Genomic DNA, 26,075 nt, shown 5'->3' on the forward strand with positions numbered 1-26,075 from the left:
CCAGGAATAGTTTTGTAATTGCATAGTGGCACTTTTAATCAATATCTCACTGAATCATTAGGTACCAAGAGATTTCTCAGCCCCCATCCTGAGCGAGGGAGGGGGATTTCTGAATCAGGACACACACCGGATACAACCAGCCTTTCCTGTGAATCTTGATAACTTTCTCAAGCATCTAATGAGGAGCAGAGAGTAGTCTTGGAAGAAAAGGAAGACAGGGGAATTCATTCAAATGCCATTCCCCCTCAAGGTCTTGGGATTAAGGACTGGAATGACTCAGCCGTCCCCCCACACCCACACCCACACACACACACAGTCATACAATATTCAGTATGTGGCAGTGGCCTCCACGCCCCCTGAGTAGACCTCTTACTCTATCTGCGTGTTGTTGCACAATGTCCCGTGGTTGAGGACAGTTCCTGATGGGTTTGTAGCACCAGGCCCTGGAAAATCCCTGAGTTTCCACACTCTCACTGGCTGCCGCTTTGGCTAACTATCCTGAAAGACATTCCGACCTAAAACAACAGAGCAACAGCACGCCATCTTTCCTCACTTAAATACAAATCAGGTTTGATACTATATCAGGTGGGCATTAAGACAACATGAGCTAAATGAATCCTGTTCCTGGTTGGTTTAAATACTGCACACTGTTCCAGATAGAAAACAGGGCCCGTCTCATGTTCAAGTGAAAACACAACAGCGGGCTCTCAGGAAGAAAAACCAAATCACACACATCAGTATTTTAGCAGCTGTACACTCCACCACAGTGTGGTCATACTTTCAGATCAACAAAAAGGAGATAAAGTGAAACGCTGACTGAAATTGAAGTGTGGCTTCTCATTTTTTGCAATCATTTTCAAGTGAAACTGGCAGCCGATGCTGCTGCTAGCAGCTCCATAAATCTGCCAAGACAGACTTGGTGTGCAGATCTGCTCTTTTAATCTGTGAGCATGGTGCTTTTGGGGGTTCCCTGCTGTGTTTTTTTATAGTAAGGTGCCGGCTCTTTAGTGCCAAGAGGAGGCGATGACAAACGCTCTACTGCAAATTGCCAATAACATTTGTTTCCAATCCAATTCCTTAACAGAGGAACTGCTCTAAAAATGATCTGCCATCTTTTTGGAAAGCGAGATGAAAACCGATGACCAAAAATAGCAAAAACACAATTAATCACACCTCTTCTTCTATTTCTGTTGTTCTCTCAGATCAGGCAAGGCTGATTTCTGTTCCGTCAAATTCAACACAAAATGTGTTTGATTTACAATACAATTTCACTAATAACATTATGGTTATTGATACAGTTGCAGATTCTTTTTTAATTATTATTGAGCCTCTTTGTTGGCATCTTATCTATCAAATGTGTTTCCGTAGTTTTATCTTGCCTTCAAGTCAAGTGCATACAAATTAGCGGTTAATATGACTCAGTAAGTGAGATTAAAGATTAAAGATGAGGTTTTGTCATTATTTGGACTACTTATACTTGTAATGCAGGCTTAGTCCACAATTAACCCAATACAAGTGAAAAAATACTCTCTAATTAGACACAACTAATTATATCTACTCATAAAGCCAAGGCTATTATGGACAGGGTGTGAACTTACCAACCACCAGCAAAACCTCTGGTTTCCTGAAGCTAAATTACAGGTCCGTACCGTCTATTAGCCACAACCAGTGGGCAACCTCGGGTCTGAGCAGTGAAGCCAATGAGGAAGTACCTTAAACTTGCATTCTTTCTAATGGCCAGCAGGGGGCGACTCCTCTGGTTGCAAACATATACTGTATATAAGAAGTGGACGTAGTCACCGTGACGTCACCCATTGGTTTGTGGACTGCCGTTTTGAAGCCTTGAGTTCAGCATTTTGGCCGTCGTCATCTTGTTTTGTTTTTTTTAAAACAGACCCTGCTTTATGGTCTATTTGTCTCTAAATGGGACAATAATTTACTAAATGAACATCATGCTGTATTGAAGAAGACTTGAAACTAGCGATTGAGACCATAAACTCATGTTTACAATATTTACTAAGGTAATAAATTTAAAGGCACTTCAGCATTGGCTTCACTTAGTCAGACCCGGAGGATGCCCACTGGTCATAACATTTTGGTCACCTGAAAATGTCTTACTCAGCGTTCGGTTGTATTTAAGTGTCACTTCTGGTTCAAAGAAACCAAGATGGCAACGACCAAAATGCCAAACTCAAGGCTTCCAAACGGCAGTCCACAAACCAGCGGGTGACGTCACGGTGATTACGTCCATTTCTTGTATACAGTCTATGGCCACAAGAAAACACTAAACATCAATCATCAAAGCAGTTGGCGACATTTTGGATTTACAAGAGACAGAAAGTTTTCCTTGGTTTTACGTTGTAAATCAAAGTGCATAATGACTCAGTCACAGTGAAGTTGCATCCAAGCTTTTATCCTAATCTGAATCATCCCATCAACAGCCATCCAAACAGCGTCTCTTTCTCCTGATTCGCAGTGTATTAACTCCCCGGCATCTCCTCATGTGCACACCTGTCCCTCATGGCCTGCTGCTATGGCAACCCATGTTAATTTTTCCAGACAGCATGCAGCCAGATTTCCAGCTTCCATCCTCCCTTTCTTTTTGTGTGAATCCATTACTGCAACAAAGCAAGACACAGTTGTGCACTGACACGCTCAGATAATCCCCCCCCCACACACATACATACACACACACACGCTCAAAACATACACACACATCTGAATAGGCAGATAAAAACAATAGCACGCATTAACACTGTGTACTGCAGTGTTGCTCAAATAAACTAACTTTTATGAAATGTGATGTTTTATCAGGACCCTCTTTAAATAATGTGATAATGCATCTGAAGGGGGCTTATCCTGCAAACAAACTGGACTAAATGTGATTTAATCAGCTTGTTCTGCTGGCATATTCACAACCATTCACACCAAAAAGAAAAAAAGAAAAACAGCTGCTGACTTTCAATTACACAATATGTGGTTCAGAAAGACTCCAGCGTGGCAGTGTGCCCTTCACAGCTTCTAGTTCACAAAGCAGCAGCTCGACTGTTCCAGACACAGCCCAACACACCGTGTCTGTCTGTAATACGGCTGGTTTCACCTCTTTACTGAGTGACTGGGTTTATGATGCAGGCCCCGACATGTCACACACTCACAGCTCAGAGAAAGCTATTAAAAGCTCAAAGTGTAAAAACTCTTTTCTCATCTGATCTCACCATAAACACGAGAACACATTTCTGCCGTATAAATGACAGCTGCCTGAAGCCGCCGGTCTGTTTTCAAGGTTTGAAATGGACATCTGTTTCAGAAGAGAAGCACGCAGCAGCTGACAGGCACTTTGGCAGTTTCATTTATCTGCTCGCAAAAAATGAAAATGAAACTTCCTACTGCATATTGAGTGTCAGTGTCTGTACAGAAATAACACAAAGTGGACTGTTTACATTGAACATACATGCCATTAGCTGTGTAACCAGTGGGGAGTCTACAGTACAGCCACACTAGCAGCTCTGTGAGGCTGAACAACATCAGCATGGCAACATACTCACGATCACAATGCTAACATGCTAATGTTTAGCAGGTATAATAATTACTAGCTTCGTCATCTTAGTTTAGCATGTTAAGCTAATATTTGCTAATTAGCACAAAACACAAAGTACGGCAGAGGATGATGGGAATGTCATTCATTTTTGGTCGTAAACCAAAATCTTGGACAAACTGAAGTTTTCACCAGCAGCATTTTTTTGTGTGATTAATTCGTACATTAATATATTTTTTCGAACCGTTGTTTTTGTCATGAATACTTTCACACAGAATGTGAATATTACGCGGCCGAACAAGGTTGATTTTTCAAAGCTTTCGCATCCCAAATAAAAGGCATCAAACAATCACGTCGTGCGGAACGGGTAGAGTTGCGTCTATATTTATGAAACAACAGCATGGAGGCGCCGAACCAAGACGGCAAACTTTATTACTCCCTTTTCGCGACAATCCATCCATTAGTTGTTGAGATACTTTAGTGGTAGACAGAATTTGTCATCCTTCATGCTGCCAGCTCCGAGGCAAATTTTTATATTGGGCTATATAAATAAAATTGACTTTGCTTGACTAGCATGGCTAAAAATACTTAATTGTACCGATATCCAGAGCATCAATATAGCATCAAACAACTATTTGCTATGTAAAGATGTAGAGGAGTAAGGTCTACCTGAGCAGAGAATGAAGTCACTCTCCCTCTGTGTGTGTTGAAATCAGATCTTCAACGTGCTTTGTTTACATATCCGGGCCGGCCACGCGTACCTTTTAGTGCATGTGTGCGTGCCCCACTGGCGAGCTCACGACCGTTGCTCTGCGCTGCTCTCATTTGGCAGTTACAACTGATAACGTCGTCCCGATCAGTGGAAGCGTAGCACCAACCCTCCGGTTCCCCCCCCAGGTTAACACAGTGAGCTCTGTCAGAACTGTTGCCGTAGTTTTCACTGTTAGCGCTGTTAGCACCGTTAGCTACGAGCCGCCAGCTCAGCTGTCGCTATGTTGAGAGCCATGCAGAGGCAATAGAAACGCTCCCAATCTCACATTTAGTACCTTCAAAAGTACGCACCTATTGAATATTCTGATCCAAGTGAAATTTTTAGGCACTTTTTGACTTCAGTCTGAATATCTAACCATCATTTATGTTTTTTACCCATTAGGACTGCATCTCACGATAGTTTTCATTATCAGCTGATTGGACTATGTACAATTTGAAAACGGTGAAAAAAGCCTATTCAAATTTCCTCAGGGCAAAAGTGAGGTCTTTAAATTGTTTGAATTAATTTTGTTTGACCTACAGTCCAAAATAAAAAAATATTCACTTTGCCTTCACATAAGAAGTAGAAAAGCAGCATCTGAAAAGCTGGAAGTGGCGAATTCAAGATATTTGTCCATAAAAAAGACAATTTATCAATTAGTCATTATCAAGTTATTACTTGACTGTATGATTCCGCTCTAATACCCTGATTCAGACTTTAACATGATTCAAACTTTTCAGGCTGCAGTCAGACTCCACTCACCTGGAGCGATCAGAGGCTGAGCACTGATGGCTGTGACGTTGCGGCTCATGTTTATAGCTCGGACCTCTGTGACCGCCACACTGTCCCCTTTCTTCCCTGCTTCATGTGAGCCATCCGAGGAGCTGGCCTTCCCTCCTGTGGAGGTGTGCGTCATTTGGCTGGGATTCTTGATCAGTGAGGCAGGCTGAATGGGCACGGGGCTCTGCTTCAGACTGAGAGCCTGCAGGGTCTGAGTCTGAGAGGAGGACGTGGTCGCCACCTGCTGGCCACGGATGGCCAGATTCTGGACCTGATTCTGAGAGAGAAACAGATGATGGGAGATTATTGATACAGGCAGATTCACAAAGTGGGTTAATGGAGCAGATATTATTAGTTTGTCAGGACTGTGTTTATCACAAAATGAATGAAGATGTACTTTACTTTTTAGTTTTCAACCATTCATTGCTATTTCACATCTAGATGATGTGAAATGGCAGGATTGTGATGTGCAGGAGTCAAAGTCACTGAAACAAGTTTCTTGAAGGCTCCAAATGTTACAATTGCCTCTGCATTTGAATTTGTTTAGACCAGAGGAATCAAGTCCAGATTGTTAACTTTTAATAAAAGTTTGTAATTATTAGGGCTGTCAAAGTCAACGCGATAATAACGTGTTAACGCAAATTCGTACTAGATGGTTGGAAAGGACATTAAATAACGCTCCAAACTTACGCTACATTTAGGCGAGGAAAAACTGTCATGACCATTTTCAAAGGGGTCTCTTGACCTATGACCTCAAGATATGTGAATGAAAATGGGTTCTATGGCTACCCACGAGTCTCCCCTTTACAGACATGTCCACTTTTTGATAATCACATGCAGTTTGGGGTAAGTCATAGTCAAGTCAGCACACTGACACACTGACAGCTGTTGTTGCCTGTTGGGCTGCAGTTCGCCATGTTATGATTTGAGCATATTTGTATGCTGAATGCAGTACCTGTGAGGGTTTCTGGAGAATATTTGTCATTGATTTGTGTTAATTGATTTCCAATAATACATTTATACATACGTTGCATAAAGCAGTATATTTGCCCACTCCCATGTTGATAAGAGTATTAAATACTTGACGTATCTCCCTTTAAGGTACATTTTGAACAGATAAAAGATGTGCGATTCATTTTTTTGATTAACCACCATTAACTATGGACAATCATGCAATCAATTAATTGCGATTAAATATTTTAATCGATTGACAGCCCTAGTTATTATATCTGTCAAACAACCTACCTGACAGGAGGCCTGCGTGGAGCTCTCTGACTGGACAGCCGTCACTGTGGCCGTTGGAGTGAAGATGAGCTGCGGGGACAGAGGAACAGCTCGGCCCAGGCTCCTCGCCACCTGCACCAGGTTATTCTGCTGGGCCTGGACCACAACAAACACACAACAAAGAAGAACTGGATCAGCCAGAAAATGCTTCTTGGATTGGATTGTAATTTAATCTCCAATAAAGAAGCAAAGCAATGATTGTATAGCAATGATTGTGTAGTAATGAGGCCATTATGATTAAGCTAAAGGACCCTGTTCAGAATGTGCAAAGATTTTGATCTTTTTCTTGCCATGAAAACTACATAATGTCAGACATTTAATTTGTATCTTTAAACAAAACATATTTATAAAACAGTTAGTTTGGAATACACTAACTGAACCTCTAATTGGTGTGTGTGTGTGTGTGTGTGTGTGTAGAAAAACAAGCAAGTAAAAGGAAATGTATACATGTGCAGGGCTTAATACGAATCATATGCACCAATTTAAACCAGGAAAAAAAAGGCAATCTAAACTAACAAATGTGTTTTCGCTGCCTGCCAGAAGCATCACACACATCTGACAATGCGGTGTACTTGAGTCATAATGAGGTGGCAGGAACAGTCTGCGTGCCAGCTGCACAACTGATGAAGTCGAAACCGACAGCTTACCCACAACCAGCTGCAAAATAGGCCAATAAAGACTATTATATTCCTTCAGCAACTCTTTTTTAAAACAACTGAACCTACAGCTACAGCAGAGAGAACACCTGTGATGCCCAAAAAATTGTTTTCTGGGCTTGCACGTCCATTCAAGACATTCCCTTCTGTGTTTGTAACGAGCCCTTTGGGGCCCGACAGATTATTCTGACCCTCCTCTGGTGGCAAAATGAGCATAAAGCACTATAACAGAGTAGGCATACATGCACAACACAAAGAATATGAGCTGGTGACTGCTTATTTATTCAAGCAGTATGTGTGTGTGTGTGTGTGTGTGTGAGGGTTGTATTTATGCATATATGCACACTCATGTACATGTGCCAGTGGCTATGCTCCTTGTGTCTGCAGTCTCACCATCTGTGCACGTAGGTACATCTGTGCCTGGCTGGCCGTGAGCGTGGGGCTAGATGGGCTGCCCAGCAGAACAGCCTGCTGGGAAATACTGGTGGGGTTGGAACTGATGCTCTGGGCCCGGCTGATCAGCTGAGCTGCTGCCGGGGAGGTGGTCAGGTTGATCTACGGGGAGAAGATGGACAGGATAATTAGGTCATACACTTCCTTTACTCATTCTAGATCATAAAGTGTATATAAAGATGGACAGCGCGTCTCCACTTCCTCCCGCTGTACAAAAGTTAGTTAGGCCCATGTCCCATCCACTAACATGGAGGAGGCGGGATTTATGACCTATACTGCAGCCAGCCACCAGGGGGCGATCAAGATGTTTTGGCCTCACTTTTATGGACCTGTCATGTCATCCATCTTTATATACAGTCTCTGATCTACATCAACACACCGGTTTCCTTTAAACATGTCAAATATACAACATCAAAAAATGTGTGAACATTTTTACTACTGATTGTTGCCAAAACACATTTAAATCTCCTCCATAGCAATAGAGAAGTAGCACAGCTAGTGTGGCGTCCAGTTCCCTCAAAGCATCTCTCAGTGCTAAAATCAACTTAGTTCCATGATAATCTAATGGACGACGATAACTTCAACTTAAGAAGCTCTTCGGAGACAGGCCCAACACGAAAAACTGTACGTACCGTAGCCTGAGTTGATCCTGTTTGCTGGGATGAAGTGCCGTTCTGTGAGGAGCTTTGCCGGCCAGCTGCGATACTGGCCTGTCAAACAGCAAGAGTGAGAGAGAGAGAGAGAGGAGAGAGAAAGAGATAGATAGAGAGAGAGAGAGAGAGGAGGGAGAGAGAGAGAGAGAGGGAGAGAGAGAGAGAGAGAGATTTAACACTTCCTGAAACATGTCTACTTGGAGGGGATCAACAATGACAGCCTCATCTTTACACTGTGAGAATGATTCCTTCATGCAGTGGCCGTTTGCTGACCTGAGCCAGGCTCTGGAGCTGAGCGGCGCTGAGGTTGTGCTGCTGCTGGAGGGCTGCGGTTTGAAGCATCAGATGTTGCTGCTGAGCGGCGTACATCTGCTGCAAGTACTGTGCTGCTGTGTTAGGCTGTCTGTGTAACGCCTGCTGGAACACCTGCATAATAACACAGACAGAGACAGAGCTGGTTGAGTGATGCAACATGCACCAAAGAAGAGTGTTTGCATATATTAAATTATGTCAGGGTGTAGAGCAGAATATCAATTGATACACAACCACAGTCCAGTACAAAAAGTAACAATATTAAATCCAAATCATGGTTGAAATGAGTGGGCTTTGAATGACTTACTGTTTTTGTAATATCATAGAGTGTGAAACTAGATAGGATAGATATCATCCGAGAGGGAGAGATACACACCTCTAGTTAAAGGGATAGTTTGGGTGTTTAGAAGTGGGGTTGTATGAGGTACTTATCCATAGTGGATGTATTACTTACAGTACATGGCGGTCAGCACGCCGCCAGTTTGCAGAAGCAGACAGGAGTTACCGCACAGAACCAAAGTAATGTAGTGCTGTGGACAGGGCCGGCAGCAAAATGTATTTTAGACACCCAAAAGAAAGGCTCACCTAAAAAATCAATATCAGTGTAAACGTACGCTATATTTGGAATATTTTTTGCTCGTTTGCCTTTCTGTGATACAGCTATACAGTCTATGTTTCGAACAAGGAACAGAAGTGGTTATCTATGCTCTCACCAAAGCCACCAGACTCCATTGAAAATAACTGTAATTTTACCATCGCAAAACACGGGGGATGCTGGTCTACCACCGCCTCAATCGGTTAGATACTTTGTGCTTTTGTATAACTTTGGTTAGTTTGGATTCACCAAAGTCACACAATAGCATAAACAAACTAACTGATTGAGGCAGCGGTAGACCAGCAACCCCCGTGTTCTGCTTTGGTAAAATTACAGTTATTTTCAATGGAGTCTGGTGGCTTTGGCGAGAGCATAGATGGATATAATGGCTTCAGTTCCCCGTCGGAAAGGGTTGCCTCACGGCGAGGTAAAGCGGTGGAAATATTCTAAATATAGCGTACACTTAAACTGATATTGATTTTTTTAGGTGAACCTTTCTTTTAGGAGGCTAAAATATGTTTTGGTGCCGGCCCCGTCCACAGCGGTACATTGCTTTGCTTCCGTGCGGTAAGTCCCGTCTGCTTCTCCAAACTGGGGGCGTGCCGACCGTCATCTACTGTAGGTAGTAAACTGACTATGATAAAGTACCTCATACAACCCCAAAATTTAAAAATGTCTAAAACTTGTGATCATTGCAAGCAGACGGACATAAATAAACCCAATCCCTCAATCATTGTCTGCAAGAGACTCCTTGACCCAATTATAACAGAGCTGAACCTCCAAACCATTGAAACCAACTCTCCTCACCCTTCACCTCTAAAAGTGCCCTCTTCCTGGTTGCCAAGTAACCACAGAGGATGTTGACCTGTTGGTCCACAGTGTCAGAGAAGCATCCGGACCCACACCTTCTTAAAAAAGGGGGGTAGCAGAGATGCAACACAACTCTCACTGACCATAAATGACCAGCAGTCCTTTATGGTCAGAGGGCCGCATGGTGACAATAGTGTTCGCCTTGTAATTGTCGGCGGGGCTGAGTACAAGAAAAGGAAGGCTGAATACAACAAAAACCCTGCTGTCAAAGCATCAGCACTAAACGTTAAAAGCCTGTGTAAGAGGCTTATCCTGGTGTCAAAGGGTCAAGAGCACTAAAGCACAGAGAGAATTCCTTCCTTCAGCATGGACAGATCCTGTGAGATGACCATTCAGTGGAGTGTCCTTCAGCGGTACATTGATCAGGAAAACAAACGCCTCCTATTTCATTCATTTACTTCATTCATTTGCCAATTAGTAAATGATGTTACACCAACAGAGGGCAGTAGAGTGAAGGGAAGTATGATAATTTATGGGCAATCCAACAATTTCATCACAACACCAAGAAACTCACCTGCACGGTTTGTCGGTCAGGTATCCCACTGTAAACAGATATCTGAGGCACTGTCTGTCTTCCTACTGTAGCACTACTACTGGCACTACTGTTAGTGTTACTACTACTACCACTACTGGAAGTGGTAGAAGTAGTAGCAGTAGTGTTAGAGGTACTACTACTGCTGGCAGCTATGGTGCTGGAGGAGGTGGCGGCGACGGCGGCGGAGGAGGTGGTGCTGGTGGTCCCGGTGCTGTTGGCCGTGGAGGCAGGGGCCCCCGGCTCACTCTCCATGGTGCCCTCTGCTCTTCTCACCTTTGACCCCCGGCTCTTCTGAATGGCTCTCCTGTGCCTGAGGAGAGGAAAAGAGAGAGAGCACATGAGAAAAATGCCACACTGTGAACTTTCTTTATACCCGATCCAAAGAAACTAAATGGATTTCATCAGATTCAAAAAGAAATGATTGCATTCATTAGCAGAAGCTAAACTACAGCTGTATGTGACAGCTACTGAGCAACTCAACGTCAAGGAAATGTTAGAGCAGCAACACATAGGAAATGTCAAGAAAGATTTGATCTTATAAAGATATCATAAAGGAAGTTAAAGCATGTGTGAACACTTCAGAGATCAAAGATTTAGAGGGCTGCAACTAACTTTCCTTTTCGATTAATCTGCAGACTATTTTCTCCATTAATGGATTCATCTTTGTCTATAAAATGTCACAAAATAGTGAAAATAAACAGTTTCCCACAGCTCAAGGTGATCTATTTAGCTTGTTTAACTTGACTAAAAAAACAAAACAAAGAAAATTCAGTTTACCAACGTGGCAAAGCGATGCATGAAATCATCACGTTGGGGAAGCTGTGAGTGTTTGACATTTTTGCTTGAAAATTGACTGGAACAAATAATCGATTATCAAAATAGTTGCCAATAAATACAGTTGCCTGTCAATTGACTAACCGATTAATCGCTGCAGCTTCAGTTACACTAAGATTCTAGGAATTCACAATCCAAGAAATTTAGTAGCCGATACCAATACCAGTGAAATTCCACGATTCTCGACACCAATTCAGCACCACGGTAAAAAACTAAAACTAAACAATAAATTGCACAATCTTCAACATCCACTCCTTTATTACTGTTTGCATACTGTTTTTTTGTGAATTTCTTATTAATCCCTGAAGATCCGCCTCAAGTTTCTCGCCAAAAACTAAATTTGACAAGATTACATTTGAACACAATATGATGATGTTATAATTTACCTTCACCCAATATTCATTTTTACTGAATAGAGCCTGAACAATTCATCATGTAGCAACCTCCGTATGTTAACTGTTAGCTCCGTTATTTAGCCAAGCAGGACCGTGCTGCCTACTGGCTGCTAACAGCTAACATTACTAGCTCTCCTCCTGTGTCCTCCTTCACAATGTAGCATTATCAGGGACTAACGGGACGCCGTTAGTCTCGACTTCTGATCCCCAGGACGTATGGTACCTGCGATACTGTAGAAAAATGAGTGCTGTCACATTTTCAGAATTTTGGCATCAACTTGGTACTGAAGTGTCGGTTCTCGATTACATCCCTACTGAAATATACAAATCAGAATACAATCTACCATGATGATACCATGATTTACCTGACTTTCATAAATCACTATCCATCCATTATCTGTAACCGCTTATCCCATTCGGGGGGGCTGGAGCCGATTCCAGCTGACATTGGGCGAAGGTGGTGTACACCCTGGACAGGTCGCCAGACTATCACAGGGCTGATACATAGAGACAGACAACCATTCACGCTAACATTCAAACCTACGGGCAATTTACAGTCAACAATTAACCTAACCTGCATGTCTTTGGACTGTGGGAGGAAACCGGAGAACCCGGAGAAAACCCACGCTAACACGGGGAGCACATGCAAACTCCACACAGAGGCGTGAGGCAACAGTGCTATGCACTGCACCACCGTGCAGCCCATGAATCACTATGCTATTTCCAAAGAATGATCTGCTATCTCACTGCAGAGGGACTCACTGCAGTATAAATACTAAAGTAAAGTTAAGTAGTGCATTACACAGATCTGCAGTAGGACGAGAACCAGTCAGCTGGGAAATGAAGGATTCTTTTGAAGTCTGTTTATTTTCATGCACAAATTCATAACATCAAATCTAAATTTAGGAGCCTGTTCAGATAAACTACCCCTGCACAGTCCTAAGATTACAGGCAGAAACAGGCAGTTTCTGAAACACCATACAAAGTGTATGACTTCATTCTCCGAAAACAAAAAGTGAGGCCGAGGCATGGCAAAACAAAGCTGGTTAGAGAAGCACACAAAAATGCAATTTGGGAAGCTAATGAAATCCAGTGAATTAAACATAAAAGGCAGAGTGGCTGGCCAACATTAGTGGCCTCCCTAAATTACATTTTAAACAGTGGAACGGTTCACATACAGGAACACACGCATTTGGTGCAAGTTAATTGGGAAGGCAGCGGAAGCTGTTCTAATGACTATGACAAAAACTCCCACTCCCATCAAAATGCCCCAAAAACCACCATACAAACACCACGTCATTGACTTTAAAGAGGACATATCCTGAAAATCTCACTTTTTCAGTGCTTGTGCTCATACATTTGGGTATCTGGAGTGTCTACCAACCCACAAACTGAGAAATAAAACAACCCAGTCAGTTTTTTTTGGGCTGTCTGGATCAGAAAACATGTGATTCAACAAGCCATTCAGATTTGGCTCCCCTTCCTATGTCACATGCAGACCTAACAGTATATAAGCAAAGAGATGAAAGTCCAGTGTTATTCTGACAACAGCTGCTACCGCCATTTTGGACTGAAAACGCTTATTATATTTATAATATTTTATTGTTCAACACAGGCCATTTCGGTAGAATATGACAACAGAATAGAAATCATTTTGTTTTACTTGTGTACAGCACTTTTTAAGCGGACGTTTTACTGGCGTCCGGTAGTCACTTTCAGTCCAAAATGGTGGAGGCGTAGCTTTGCTGCTGGGCTCTGATTATGCGATGGAACGAACAATTGACTTTCACTTCTTGGCAATATACGTTCTTTGTGCAGGCTCATTAGAATATATCGCCACGGCTTGAGAACTACCTACACAAAGGTGGACCATATTATCTCACAAGCCAATCAGAGCAGACTGAACTTTTTCGGGAGGGGGTCTTAAAGAGATAGGCGCTAATAACGTAGCGTTTCAGACAGAGGGTGAATACAGGTAAATTCAGACAGACAGTGTGAGAAAAATATTGTTTTTTGAACATTAAATTATGCAAACAATTTCTAGTAGAAACCCAAAATACAAGTATGAACCTGAAAATGAGCATGATATGTCCCCTTTAATATAAGTATAGGCCCAATTATTGCTTAGACTCTCTCACAGAGTCCAGTCTCTCCTAACAACAATTAGCTAAAACAAAAGTAGTATGCTAAAACTAAGTTTTGAAATAAAGTATCTCAGACTTCCATTTCTTCTCGTCAGTCATGAGCGTGGAGGAGAAAAGAAGGAGTGATTTAGGACCCGTCTATAAAAGCCTTTTAAAAGGTTGGTCCCCTGATGCTCTGCTATCCATTAGCACAGGAGCAAGAGAGCTCTCTAGACGGATGAGATGGAGGGAGCTTCATCATGACAGGTGATGAGATGTGAAGAGGATGGGAGGAGGGAAATGATCCTCCCTTGTTGGAGGCAACAGTGAAGTTTTGTTAAAAGAATATGAAGAAAGTTCTTTGATGAAGCAGAGCTCTAACGGAACAGGAGGAGTTGAGATGCTGGTCGTGTAAAGGACGAGGAGGGATTAATGAGTGTGTATACTATACTATGTGGTGGGGGGATTCAAACAGCATGACAGCTGATGTAACGGAGCTGAAAAGAGAGGCCAAAACAGGGAGGATGGAATGTCTAGCCTTGAGGTTAGAGGTGTGAGCATTAAGATACAGGAGGTGGGGAGGGGGGTGAAGGTTGAGTGAACAGCTTGAGGATTTTAAATGGGTTGGAGTGGAAAAGAGGGTGTGATGGAAGTAATTAAATAAGGGGCAACGCTGCCGCCATGCTGCAATTCTTAAGCTATTTCCTCCTCCTCCTCCTCATTATTCTTTTGAACGGATTAGGGGCCAAAGCACAGCTCTCTTGCCCACTTATGCTACAAAGCAGACTTGGAAACAAATCTGCAATCTTATTAAACCAAATACTATTCACTGAGATGGAAAAAGCAGTAGACCTCTAAATATTCGAGCAAACTAATGAGAAAAAAAACTGGAATTTGAGTTTTACTGTTTGCAGAATTGTTTGTGCATGAAATTAAAACATTAGATGCTCATGAATGAGGCAATTACTGTATTAATAATATTAGAGCTGCAACGATTTCTCGATTAGTTGTCAACTATTAAATTAATCACCAACTATTTTGATAATTGATCAATCAGTTTGTGTACTTTCTTTTAGGAAAAAAAGTAAAAATTCTCTGATTCTGGTTTCTTTACTCCTCTATGACAGTAAACTAAGCTGGGCGACATGGAGAAAATCAAATATCGCAATATTTTTTACCAAAAACCTCGATATCGATATTGCAACGATATTGTAGGGTTGAATATTGGTGCTTTCACAAAATATTTACACAATGAGATTTTGGATGTATAATCATCAGTAATGTGGATATAATGACTAAGAGGGCAAAGTGCAAATAATAAAACAGCTAAAATAGTCTGGTAGCGAAGAAAAACACATCACCTTATTGTAATGCAGATTTTAACACTTATGCCATATTACAATATCCAAAATCGAAGACAATATTTTGTCTCATATCAGAATATCGATATTAACATAATATCGATATAATGCCCAGCCCCACAGTAAACTGAATATCTTTGAGTGGTGGACAAAACAAGACATTTGAGGACATCATCTTGGGCTTTTCCAACATTTCATAGACAAAACAACTAAACGATAAATTTAGAAAAATAATAGACGGATTAATCTCCAATTAAAATAATCATTAGTTGCAGCCCCAAATAATATATCCTACATTTTTCAATTAAAAATGCTTCGACATGCAAAAACAGAAGAAATCTTGTCAACACAATTTTCTCTAAGCAAGAATGTCTGGGGTCATTCCATGAAATGAGGACAATTTAAATAAAACATGAATAACAAACCCAGCCAACCCTCCCAAAATGGAGCCTCAACTGATAGAAAATATGTCAATTGTAAATTCCCCAAAACAAAGAAACGTGGGTTTGCATTCAGCAGTGTCTGGCGTGAATTTAAAATGTCTCGTCTGCATTAAAAAGCTGAAATCTAGTGCGGTTCTCTGGTTGTAAACAAAGCACCGCCGCCGCTGCCAGTGTGCCGTCATTAGCCTACATCCCAGAGTCTGCTTCCCATTGCCTCCTCGTGTGTGTGTGGAGAGGGGAGGGAATCCCCTCTGGTAATGATGCCTTCATTCCCTGTCTTTCTGAGAGGAGTCACCCATCCATCAGTGGAGGGGGGTGCTCTCCATTGCACCCCCTTCCACTCCAATCCTAAACCCCACTTTCACATCTACAATCAAGCTTTGAGCTGGTTTTTTGGGAGAAAAAAAAAACCTGGTACCCATGTGTTTGAGAGCACATCAGAGCAGCGCCAGCAGCCTGTAATGCGTTGCAAACAGCCGGTCAACACCATAACAACACAATTTGCGCTCCTCACAAGAGAACATATTGATCCGCTCGTGCTGGCATTACAAGACCGCAAGAGCCGACTGTCAGATTTGTGTCTGGAGGATTTGCATAGCCTGCGGGAAGATGAGAGCTGTTAAGAGACTGTCAGACAGACTGGCTGTCTCTACAGAGCTTAGATCACAGTGAGGAAGTGCAGGAGCCTCCATCAGCATCCATCCCTCAGTCCTCATGTAGGAGAACTCGCATTAGAAACACCACTAAGAGCGCTGCACTAATCGATTGATGTGTGATAATGGCTTTAATAGCCAGGAGATCCACAGAGAAATGTGTGTGTGTGTGTGTGTGTGTGTGTGTGTGTGTGTGGAGGGGGTACTCTGCTGCTGAGACAAAGCCCCCCTAACCCTGGTGCTCCTACCTCCTCCGGCCCCCCCAACGCGATGCAGGGGTATGATGCCCCATCCCCTCGGGAGCGTGCTGTCCTCCTGTAAGATGCTGCTCCTCTTTGTCTGACCGGCTGAGTGGCTGCTGGCTGACTGAGTGAATGAATGAACGCGTGCAAGCGTGTTTTCCGTGCTGTATCCAAACCCCCAGCACTCTCTCATCTACCCCCAACGCACAGCGAGCTCGTCGTCCCAGCATCAACACCCCACTCCACCAACCAGGCCGCGGCCTGCCTCCTGATTATGTGGTATCCTAGCGACAGCCAACGGGGTGCCTGAGGAATCCCCGTGCGGAGCGGCGTGCTGATTGGACAGCAGGATCCTCTCTAATGAAGATGATGGTAATGATTTTACTCCGTCTTTCCCCTCCCCCTCTGCTGCTGCCTGACTACTGATTTTTTTTTTTTTTAGGATGCATGAATCCTCCAACATAAGGTAGACTGTAATCATCACCTAAATTATTATTTTTTTAAGGTCATTCCAAGGTAATAAGGTATTTCATCACAGACAGCATCTTTATTTTGCTTAGTCTGCGCCCGGACTGGGGCTGCACAATTTGGAGAAAATATCTGATTGCGATTATTTTGACTGATTTTGCAATTGCGATATGGTTTGCCATATTAGAGGGAATTTTTACATAATTATTCTCATTTTCATTGAAAAACATATTAACATGATTATGGTGAGATTTTTGCAAGAATCTGTACCAAACAAAGATGTTTTTTTAAGTCTGTAGAATACGATGTGTACACCATGTATTTTAACAAACATTTGGCCTTTAACAAATATTGCGATTTTAACAAATACTGCGATTTAAGAATTGCAGTAGGCCATATTGTGATTTCGATAAAATTTGGATTAATTTTGCAGCCCTAGTCTGGACAGCTGAAAACTGAAGGCTCCATTTCAGTGCCTCCAATTTGAGGGTCTACAGGAGAGCTTTTAAACCATTTCCACAAATAACCAGCAGCACTAAGTGGGCCAATTTTGTACCATAACACTCAGCGACCGACAGGAGCAGTGACTTATGGCCAGACCGAACATTGAACCCATTATCTTACTAGCAGGACAGTAATCATCATCAATTATGCGACTAGGCTGACACCGAGGCTAGAGAGTAAAAAAAAATAAAAAATAAAATAGCGATCCGTCAAGACGCCCATTACCCAGTAACTGCTGGTTGTGAGGCGGTGTAAATCTTTAACTAAATTTACCCTAATCCTGCTAAAACAGCACCATTAAAGAGAAGAAGAATCAGTAAGGGGCGGGCCAAGTTGCAGCCGTAAAGCATCAAACCACCTATTTATAGCAGTTATGGAAATTAAATGCTAAACAACAAGAGTAGAAAATTGCGATCCCCTCTGAAAAGTGAAACAGGATAGCTTTGCGGCTGAATTCAAACCGCTCTTTAATGACAACAGAATTCGTTGACGTGAAATAGGGGAGATAAAACCAGAGGATAATGGCATACTTATGCTCTGCCCCGCCACATTAATACGCCACGCAACTGTCTGGCCGTATGAAATGTAGCCATTTGAATCGTTTGCCGCTGCAATGTGGTATTGATTTGGGCCATTCATGTATGAACCTCATTGATTATTATCTTCTCATTAGCATATAGATTAGCTGGCGGTGCAGCCAGAAACGCGAGCCTCGGGTCTCACACAGTTGGCTGACGGAGCTGTGCAGCAGAGGGGGGGAGCAAAACAAGGAGGAAAAATAGAGGAATGGGGTGGTTCTGGTTTGATATGACGGACCGATACATCTGAAAGCCTGGGACCTATGAGATACTAGAATAAACAGAGAGCGGTCACAGTGAAGTCAGGCGTTAAGTTGGTAGGGCTGGGCGATGGAGATGGAGAAAATCAAATATCACAATAGTTTTGACCAAATACTTTGACAAAGATATTGCATCAATATTGTAGGGTTGACAAAATATGTGAAATGATAAATAATCATCAGTAATGTGGATATAATGACTAAGTAGGTAAAGGCAAATACGATTATTTTATACATTTTATCCACAATCCAAGACGATATCTAGTCTCATATCACGATATTGACATAATATCGATATATTGCCCAGCCCTAAGGGGTGGTCCAGCAAGGGGCTTTAAAACAAATAAACCGCACATTTTCTTCAAAAATGCATTCAAGCTCATTATCAATTTTAACAACGCTGACATCTAACAAGCTCTTCTGGGGGGGGCGGTATAAAAATAAATGGTCTCAGCACCATATGAGCCTTGCTTTTAGATTCCTACATCAAAGACACCACCAACCAATGCACTAAAAAGTTTGCTTGAAAATACACCAACTCCATGCTAATTACGATTCATCTGAAAAAGTTTGAAAAATGAAACAAAACCATGTCAAGTGACGGTGGCGTATGAGCTAACTCAAGGACAAATTGAACTGAAATAACACAAGCTGATTAATTAATCATCGTAGCGCTTTAAAACAGCAAATCATTTCCTCCTTTAACGGGATGAATATATTAATTGGATGCGTTCGTCTGCTTTCAATTATTTTTTGGGGAGGAGAGCCTATTTCTAATCACACAGGGGAGATGAGGCATCTGCCTGCCAGACTCATCCAGTTTTAGGGACAAAGTGTTCAAGCTGGTTGAAATTTCCGCAGAAAATGCAGATAATATAAGTAGCAGATTTGTCATCCTTTATTTATTGGAAATTTAAATGAATAGATTCTCAGATGTGAGAATTTGTTGCATTTCTGTTTTATTATTGTAAATTGTATATCAGTCTTGGTTTCGAAAGCCAAAGCAACTTGAAGACATCAATGTTCAGAAACAGAATCTGAAATACTTTAGTGATCCCCGAGGGGGAAATTTGGGCGTTACGGTTGCTCTTGTATAAGCATAAAGAAATGTAAAAGATAAAAATAAAGGAGTATGTAACATGTAAATTATGTACATAATGCCACAATGTAAATACAATATATGTAAAGAAATTTAAGTACAAAAATTCAAAATATTAATTAGAATATGAGAAATATGAAACGTTTGTATTAAGATGTGAAATGTTGAATCGAGGGCAGTTTTTCTGATATTTAAAAAAAACGATTTTTGAAATAATCGTCAGATTAATCAATGAAAATAATCGTTGTAGCCCTCAGTGAGTCATTCATGAGCATAAGTTCAATGTAGGGCTGGGCGATATGCCTAAAATCTTCTGTCACGATATAGGTAATTTCATATCTCGATAATGATATACTGCATATCGCCATATAGCATGTTTTCTGGTCCATATGAAATAACCACATGGTAAAGCCTATTTTTGTATACTCCTATGTGAATTAAAATACTTGACAAATGAAAAATGCTGAGTATTTTTTCAATTTAAGATCTTGATTGAAAAAAGAACATAGCAGTTTTAAGTAACATTATAGAGAACAAATAAATAAATATAGGCCTAGCCCATATCGCGAAAAAAAACGGTATCGAAAAATGTATATGGCAGACATTTTTATATCATTTTGGCGATATATAATGTCATATTGGCCAGCCTTTGTTCAGTCTAGTCATCATGTTGAACTAATGAACTAACAAATCCAAATCTTAACAGACAACAACATCCGCCACTTATATTCTGGTTCATTTCTACCGTATGAGAGGGACTGCCCCGTGAATCATAACAGTAAAAGTCAGCCTCCACATCCTGCGCTCTACATTTCCGTGGCGATGCCGGGGTCATCCCCCGAGGCTGATGACGGCCGACGGGTCGTGTCCAAACGGAGCGAGCGGGGCGCTGCCTTTGTTAGAGCATGTGAGACAGAGATACCCTCTGATCCTGAGGCAAGATTGGTCGGGTAGCCGTAATTGAGCCATCTGACTCAGACGGACCTTTCCTTCCACAGCTGAGTAGAGCGGCACAAAGAGACGCTGGCTGCTTTCCAGGTTAAAGTGTGCCGCGCGTGTGTGGACCATTCCAGCACACACAGACTCACGCTGTGAAGATACAAAACACTCTCACTTGACTCTCCCCAGTTGACTGTGGTCTTTTTATGTTCGGCTTCATTTAGTCAGGCCCCCAGCCTGTAAAGTGCAGATTGCTCCACGAGATGCTAAAAAAATCGCTCGGGTTGTCATCAACTCTCAAAATAAACACAGGAGAAGCAGACAGAAGAGCACAGAGACAGACTGGGAGCAGAAAACGAAATGAAAGATTCTCCCGGCTCCGATCTATAAATAACACAGTTAAATAGTTCTGGCAAAGCTCGCAGATTAACAACACGCTTCAATCCAGACGGTTCTATCAGAGCGGTCTCTGAGGCATCACTCTCAGGCGTCGATCACACCGAGAGGAAAAAAATAGGTCAGGTATGAGCCGAGATGAGCAGCAGGCGGCACAGAAAAAATGGAGTGCTTCACTGCCTTCATCAGAAACAAGCACTTTCAATTTCTACCAACGCCAGCAGCGGACCAGCCAGACATCTGAAGTTCAAATAATCCAAAGGATAAGAGAGAAGCCTCCGGGTCACTGGGGACTCAGAACTTTCTAGTAGCTTGTGATATCTGCAAGGATTTCTTTCTTTATTACCTTTCTATGAAGTAGAAGACTATGCCCAAAATGACACTGTTATTTAATGAGGTTAGAATGAAGGCACTTAATTCCTTTTCCCCTGATGAAAAGCTTTCTTTTCATTTGCAAAAGTATTATTCTTATAACAAATATTCCACATCCTGATAGTGATATCCTGCCTGAATATGGACGTAGTCTATGTGACGTCATCAATAGGTTTCTGAAGAGCCGTTGTGAAGCTCAAAGTGGGAGGCTCCGGCTGTAGCCGTCTTGGCTTTGACGACACAGCCTAAAGGCCTTTACGCACCGGGAGCGTGACGAATAAATGACACGAAAATGCAAAATACTCGCCTGCGAATATTGTATGTCTGGGGCATTTATTGTGAAAGTGCGCATCTGGCCTGTGCTGCCTTTGTTAAGGTTGAAAGGAGTACTACAAAAATGGGCAAAGAGGTGGAACTGAGGTGGGCCCAGATGACGCAGCAGAGGAGATGGCTAGCGACAAGCGACGGCACCCACCTGTCAATCAAAACGGCCACGTGTTCAATTATGCATAACTTTAAGCCTTAATAAAAATTTAAATGGGAAAGTTGTATAAAAATTCACCCCCCAGTTGTCATGAATAGAGATATTAGCTATAGAGACCAAAACATTTCTTTGTACCAGGCTGTAAACATGTTTATTTCTGCTGTAAAGTTGGGCATTTTAACATGGGGGGTCTATGGGGATTGACTTGCTACTGGAGCCAGTTTCAAGTGGCCATTTGAGGAACTGCAGTTTTTTGCACTTCCACATTGGCTTCATTTCTCAGCACCGGAGGTTGCCGCTTGGTTACAACACGTTCAAGCGAATGCAAAGGTTGACCAAATAATCTATAAGCCTGAAGATGCGTTCAAAAAGAAATCACTGGGTCAGAGTTGTCTGGTCCTGATCTGACACGTTGGAAAATGTGTTATGTGATACTCTTTGGTTTATCTCGATAACCACAGCCTTTGAAATGATGAATAGTTTCACAAACGTCTTTGAGTGATGCTGTCCATATTAATGAGTGGATGGTCCTTTTTGGCTGATCCTGATACTTTCTATTTTAATGTAATACCGCTATGACTCATGTCTCCACCAATAGCCACCATAACTGTGCTGCACGGTGCAGATGACTAAAAATCAATGCTTTATTTGTACCTGTATTAAATATAAACACAGTTTCCAATTGACTGCAATCACTTGATGTGATCACAGATGACTTCAACTCATGAGTAGAAAACATGTGACATTTGTTCGGGGAAACATTTCTCTGTTCTTGCATTTTTTTCCAGCAGGTGGATCTTTGAAAAGCGTCTCTGTGTCATGCTGACTGTCAGTGTGGTGACAACCAGCTTTTTTTTATGCAATGAAGGGAAATTCTACTCCCTTAAGTCATCACAAGAGGTTTTACCAGTTGGATGTTGACTTCACCCATTGAAACGTGGCTAGAAATTGTCACATTTACACATAAATAGATTGTCTAAAAAAAATGAACACATGTAATTAAATGAGCCGACCACCTATGAAATTGGCAACAAAAAACAACAACAATGATTTCCTGATGTCATGCACTCCTATCGACCACTTTTACGTGACTATAAATGGATACTCTGGATGTTGCTGTGACTGAAACTGGCATCTTGCACATACTGGAGCACATCTGGGGAGCATCTTGCCAACGAAAGCATGCCCAGGTATGCTGCTTTAGCACAAGAAAAGATCAGTCCAACTATTTGAAGCATCAAGCATCTCTCTGATGTTGATAATAATAGTTCAAGAGGCAAGAGAAAGTATAGTGGGTACATCTCACATGCAAATATGTCTAAAAACAAAACATGACCATGACATGTGGCTGTCAACTCTCTCGTGAAATAAACAAATCATCCTTTTCATCACACTGAGATGAACAGCACATGACAGCTTACCACATTAGACCAGGTATCAGCAGTAAGAATGGATGTGCATGTAATAGCACTAGGCTGTGTGATCTCGGGTTTAAAAGGTGTCAGTCAATTTTGTAATAACAGCATGTTGTGCTTTTTAAGTGAATGTAGCAAGCATCCCCCTGTTATTAACCCCAGCAGCCATGAGGAAAATCTATGAGCTTTTTAACTGCTGCTTTTTATTCTTGAAATAAGCAAATTACTGGGCGGGATCTGACCCTCTTCAGAGTGCAGATAATATGAGGAGGTGGTCTGGATCTGGTGCATCCATGGCCTAAAGTGACCTTATGTGAAGAAGTGGTGTTGTCCAGTGAAGCTAAATACAGGAACTAAACCAGTGTCCATTCCTATATTTAATTTTCTTGGTGTTGTCAGACACTCCCCTATAGGTTTTGATCACATACAGATATGCAAAGCGGCACACATCATTAGGCATCACCTTGTACAGTGGCTGTCTGACCTAATTGGCAGTAGGAAATGCACGTTAAATAAGCACACGACTTTCAAACCGAGGCCATTGCAAAGTTGCCCTTTAAGACCTTGAGTGTGCCTGTATAAGTTGAATCTGAATCAAACGTGCTTTCATTGCATTGCTTTTGTCGCTCATTTAAATAGCCTCGAATGTACTCATCCAGCAACAGTGTGTGTATGAGGTAAACGTGTGTGCACCGAGTGTTTTTTTCTCTCAGTACCAGCAGCCTGGTTGTACATAATGGCTGTAGATAATTTTGGTGAAACCTACTCAGTCTTGATGTTTTGCACTTATTTTTTCTTTTTCCATCCATTTATTTGACTTGGTTTGTAGTAGTTTTGTTATCCATTTAATGATGAGGTGGTTGTTTTGACTGATCAAGCTAATGTTACAGTGATGGGACGGCCTTTGCGCCGATTACAGATACGCTTTCTATATGGATTTGTGTTTCGGGCAAGAAACACTTAATCTGACATAAATCCTGTGTAGAAGATCTGAAATGACAATGACATAAAATCAAATCTAGGGATGCAACTAACAATTATTTTCTTGATTAATTGATTAGTCAACTGTTTGGTATATAAAATGTCAGAAAATGGTGAAAATGTCAATCAAAGCCCAAGATGACATCCTCAAAACGTCTTGTTTTGTCCTCAACTCCAACATATTCAGTTTACTGTCATAGAGGAGTGACGAAACCAGAAAATATACACATTTAAGAAGCGGGAATCAGAGAATTTTGACTTCCTTTTCTTCAAAAATGACTCAAACCGATTAATTTATTATCAAAATAGTTGCCGATTAACTTAATAGTTGACAACTAATCGATTAATCGTTGGAGCTCTAATCAAATCAGCTACTATTTCGATAAGCGATTGATCATTTCAGTATTTCTTTCAAGCAAAAAAAATCAAATTTGCCCATTTGCTGCTTCTCAAAAACACAAATTCCCTTCTTTTCTTTTCTTTCTGTATTGAACACATGCAATGTAAATCTACTGTTACAGACGTGCAATAACACGTTGGTCATTTTTGTGTCACTTTTGTGCAATGTAAATACTGTAAATCTACTGTTACGGATATGTGCAATAACATATGCTGATCACTCTGTGTAATAATCATCTGATGCTGTGCAATAATTATATAATTATCTGACGGACACTTTGTGCAATAATCTGGCAAAACTGTAATCTGGCAAAACTGTCATCTCATCAATATACATATTGTATTTTTATATTGTATTATCTTTTATATTTTTTATATTTATATTGCACTATCTCTTTTTTTATTGTATTATCTTTTCATTAGCACCTATGGGATTGTCACAATCTAATTTAGTTGTACTACACAATGACAATAAAGGGCTTGACTCTTGAATCTTGAATCTGATATATATGTTAGTAAACAGAATATCTTTGGGTTTCAGACTACTACTACTATTTGAATTTGTTGTCTTGCATTCTGGGAAATTATAATGGACATTTTTAACAATTTATTTTAACAGATTAATCCATAATGGAAACAATTGTTAGTTGCAGCCTAAGTGCAAAAACACCCACATGCTGTACATGCCCATACACTGATTCTAAACACAGACTCACTGAAGAGCAGGTTAGCTTAAAGCTGTGATGTTATTTAGCCCACATTCAGGTCACTGGAAGGAAGGCCACGGCCACCACACTATCACACTATCCCAGCTCTTATAGTGGAGCATCAGGATTAACCTGATGACCTACAATAACTCCTCCTCTGAGCCAAAGGTCATGACCTCTCTAGAGGACCAGAGTTCCTCTAGACTAGAGAGCACCTGGCTAACTTTATCAAAACACTTTTAAAGTAATGCGGCAAATTACAAACTAGAAAAGCCTAAGAAGATCTGCTGTTGTTGACCAAAACATTCAATTTAAGCACTTTAAGAGCTAATGTTTCTCCCTGATACTACAACTACTGCTACTGGAGTCCGTTACAACGTTAGCTAGCGTTAGTTAACGCTGCTTGGCTTGTTATTGATCACCAGTAGTGTGTGTTTTAACCAGCTATAGACGAGGCTCTGCAGGCTAAACTTAGCTGTTAAACAACGTTAGCAGTCGAGCTAGAGAGAAACGCTGCTGCTGTTGTTGTTGTTGTTGTTTTGGGGCCCAAACACACACGATGACTGACATACCGTGACACCCCGCAGCCAAGAAGCGAGCTAGACGTCGCACTTACCGTATACGTGAAGCCTTGAGTCCTGGATCCTCTCTCTGGCCGCTGTTTGTCCTGATATCCTACACCATGTCTCTCTGGCTGCTGGCTCACAGCAGAGAGGAGCAGCTACAGAGAGCAGAGCAGAGCAGAGGGCGGGCCGCCATAGCAACGCTTTTCATTTGCATTCCAAACTCCGCACGTGACGTGAAATCTGACCAATGAGCGCAGAGTATGATGTTTGGCCCCGCCCCTTTCTGCTGTCAATCAACAGCCCTCCTCCTCTCTCCTCACCTCACCTCTGGTCGCTTGTTCCACGCGCCTGTCAAGTGGCGACCGCTGGCTTCATCTCCATGGTAACAAGAAGGATGGATTTAACCCTTGCACCTACTGTCTACTTTGTTTT

The 26,075-nt window shown here is 41.7% G+C and overlaps 1 protein-coding gene across 2 annotated transcripts in view; it reads right to left on the reverse strand.

The window, feature by feature from the left end:
* Positions 1 to 25,846, reverse strand: part of phc2b (polyhomeotic homolog 2b (Drosophila)) — a 43,778-nt gene extending 17,932 nt beyond the window's left edge. For both annotated transcript variants that reach the window (XM_037774439.1, XM_037774431.1), the window contains exons 1-7: positions 25,694 to 25,846; positions 10,404 to 10,734; positions 8,386 to 8,538; positions 8,092 to 8,169; positions 7,400 to 7,561; positions 6,312 to 6,446; positions 5,049 to 5,343 (exon numbers count right to left, since the gene is read on the reverse strand). In XM_037774439.1, coding sequence (XP_037630367.1) covers positions 5,049 to 5,343; positions 6,312 to 6,446; positions 7,400 to 7,561; positions 8,092 to 8,169; positions 8,386 to 8,538; positions 10,404 to 10,676 — 1,096 coding nt within the window. In that variant the 5' untranslated portion in view covers positions 10,677 to 10,734; positions 25,694 to 25,846. The remainder of the gene's footprint in view (positions 1 to 5,048; positions 5,344 to 6,311; positions 6,447 to 7,399; positions 7,562 to 8,091; positions 8,170 to 8,385; positions 8,539 to 10,403; positions 10,735 to 25,693) is intronic.
* Positions 25,847 to 26,075: the final 229 nt, after the last annotated feature.

Source organism: Sebastes umbrosus, chromosome 1, assembly GCF_015220745.1.
Source record: "Sebastes umbrosus isolate fSebUmb1 chromosome 1, fSebUmb1.pri, whole genome shotgun sequence".
In the NCBI taxonomy this organism is placed as follows: Eukaryota; Metazoa; Chordata; class Actinopteri; order Perciformes; family Sebastidae; genus Sebastes; species Sebastes umbrosus.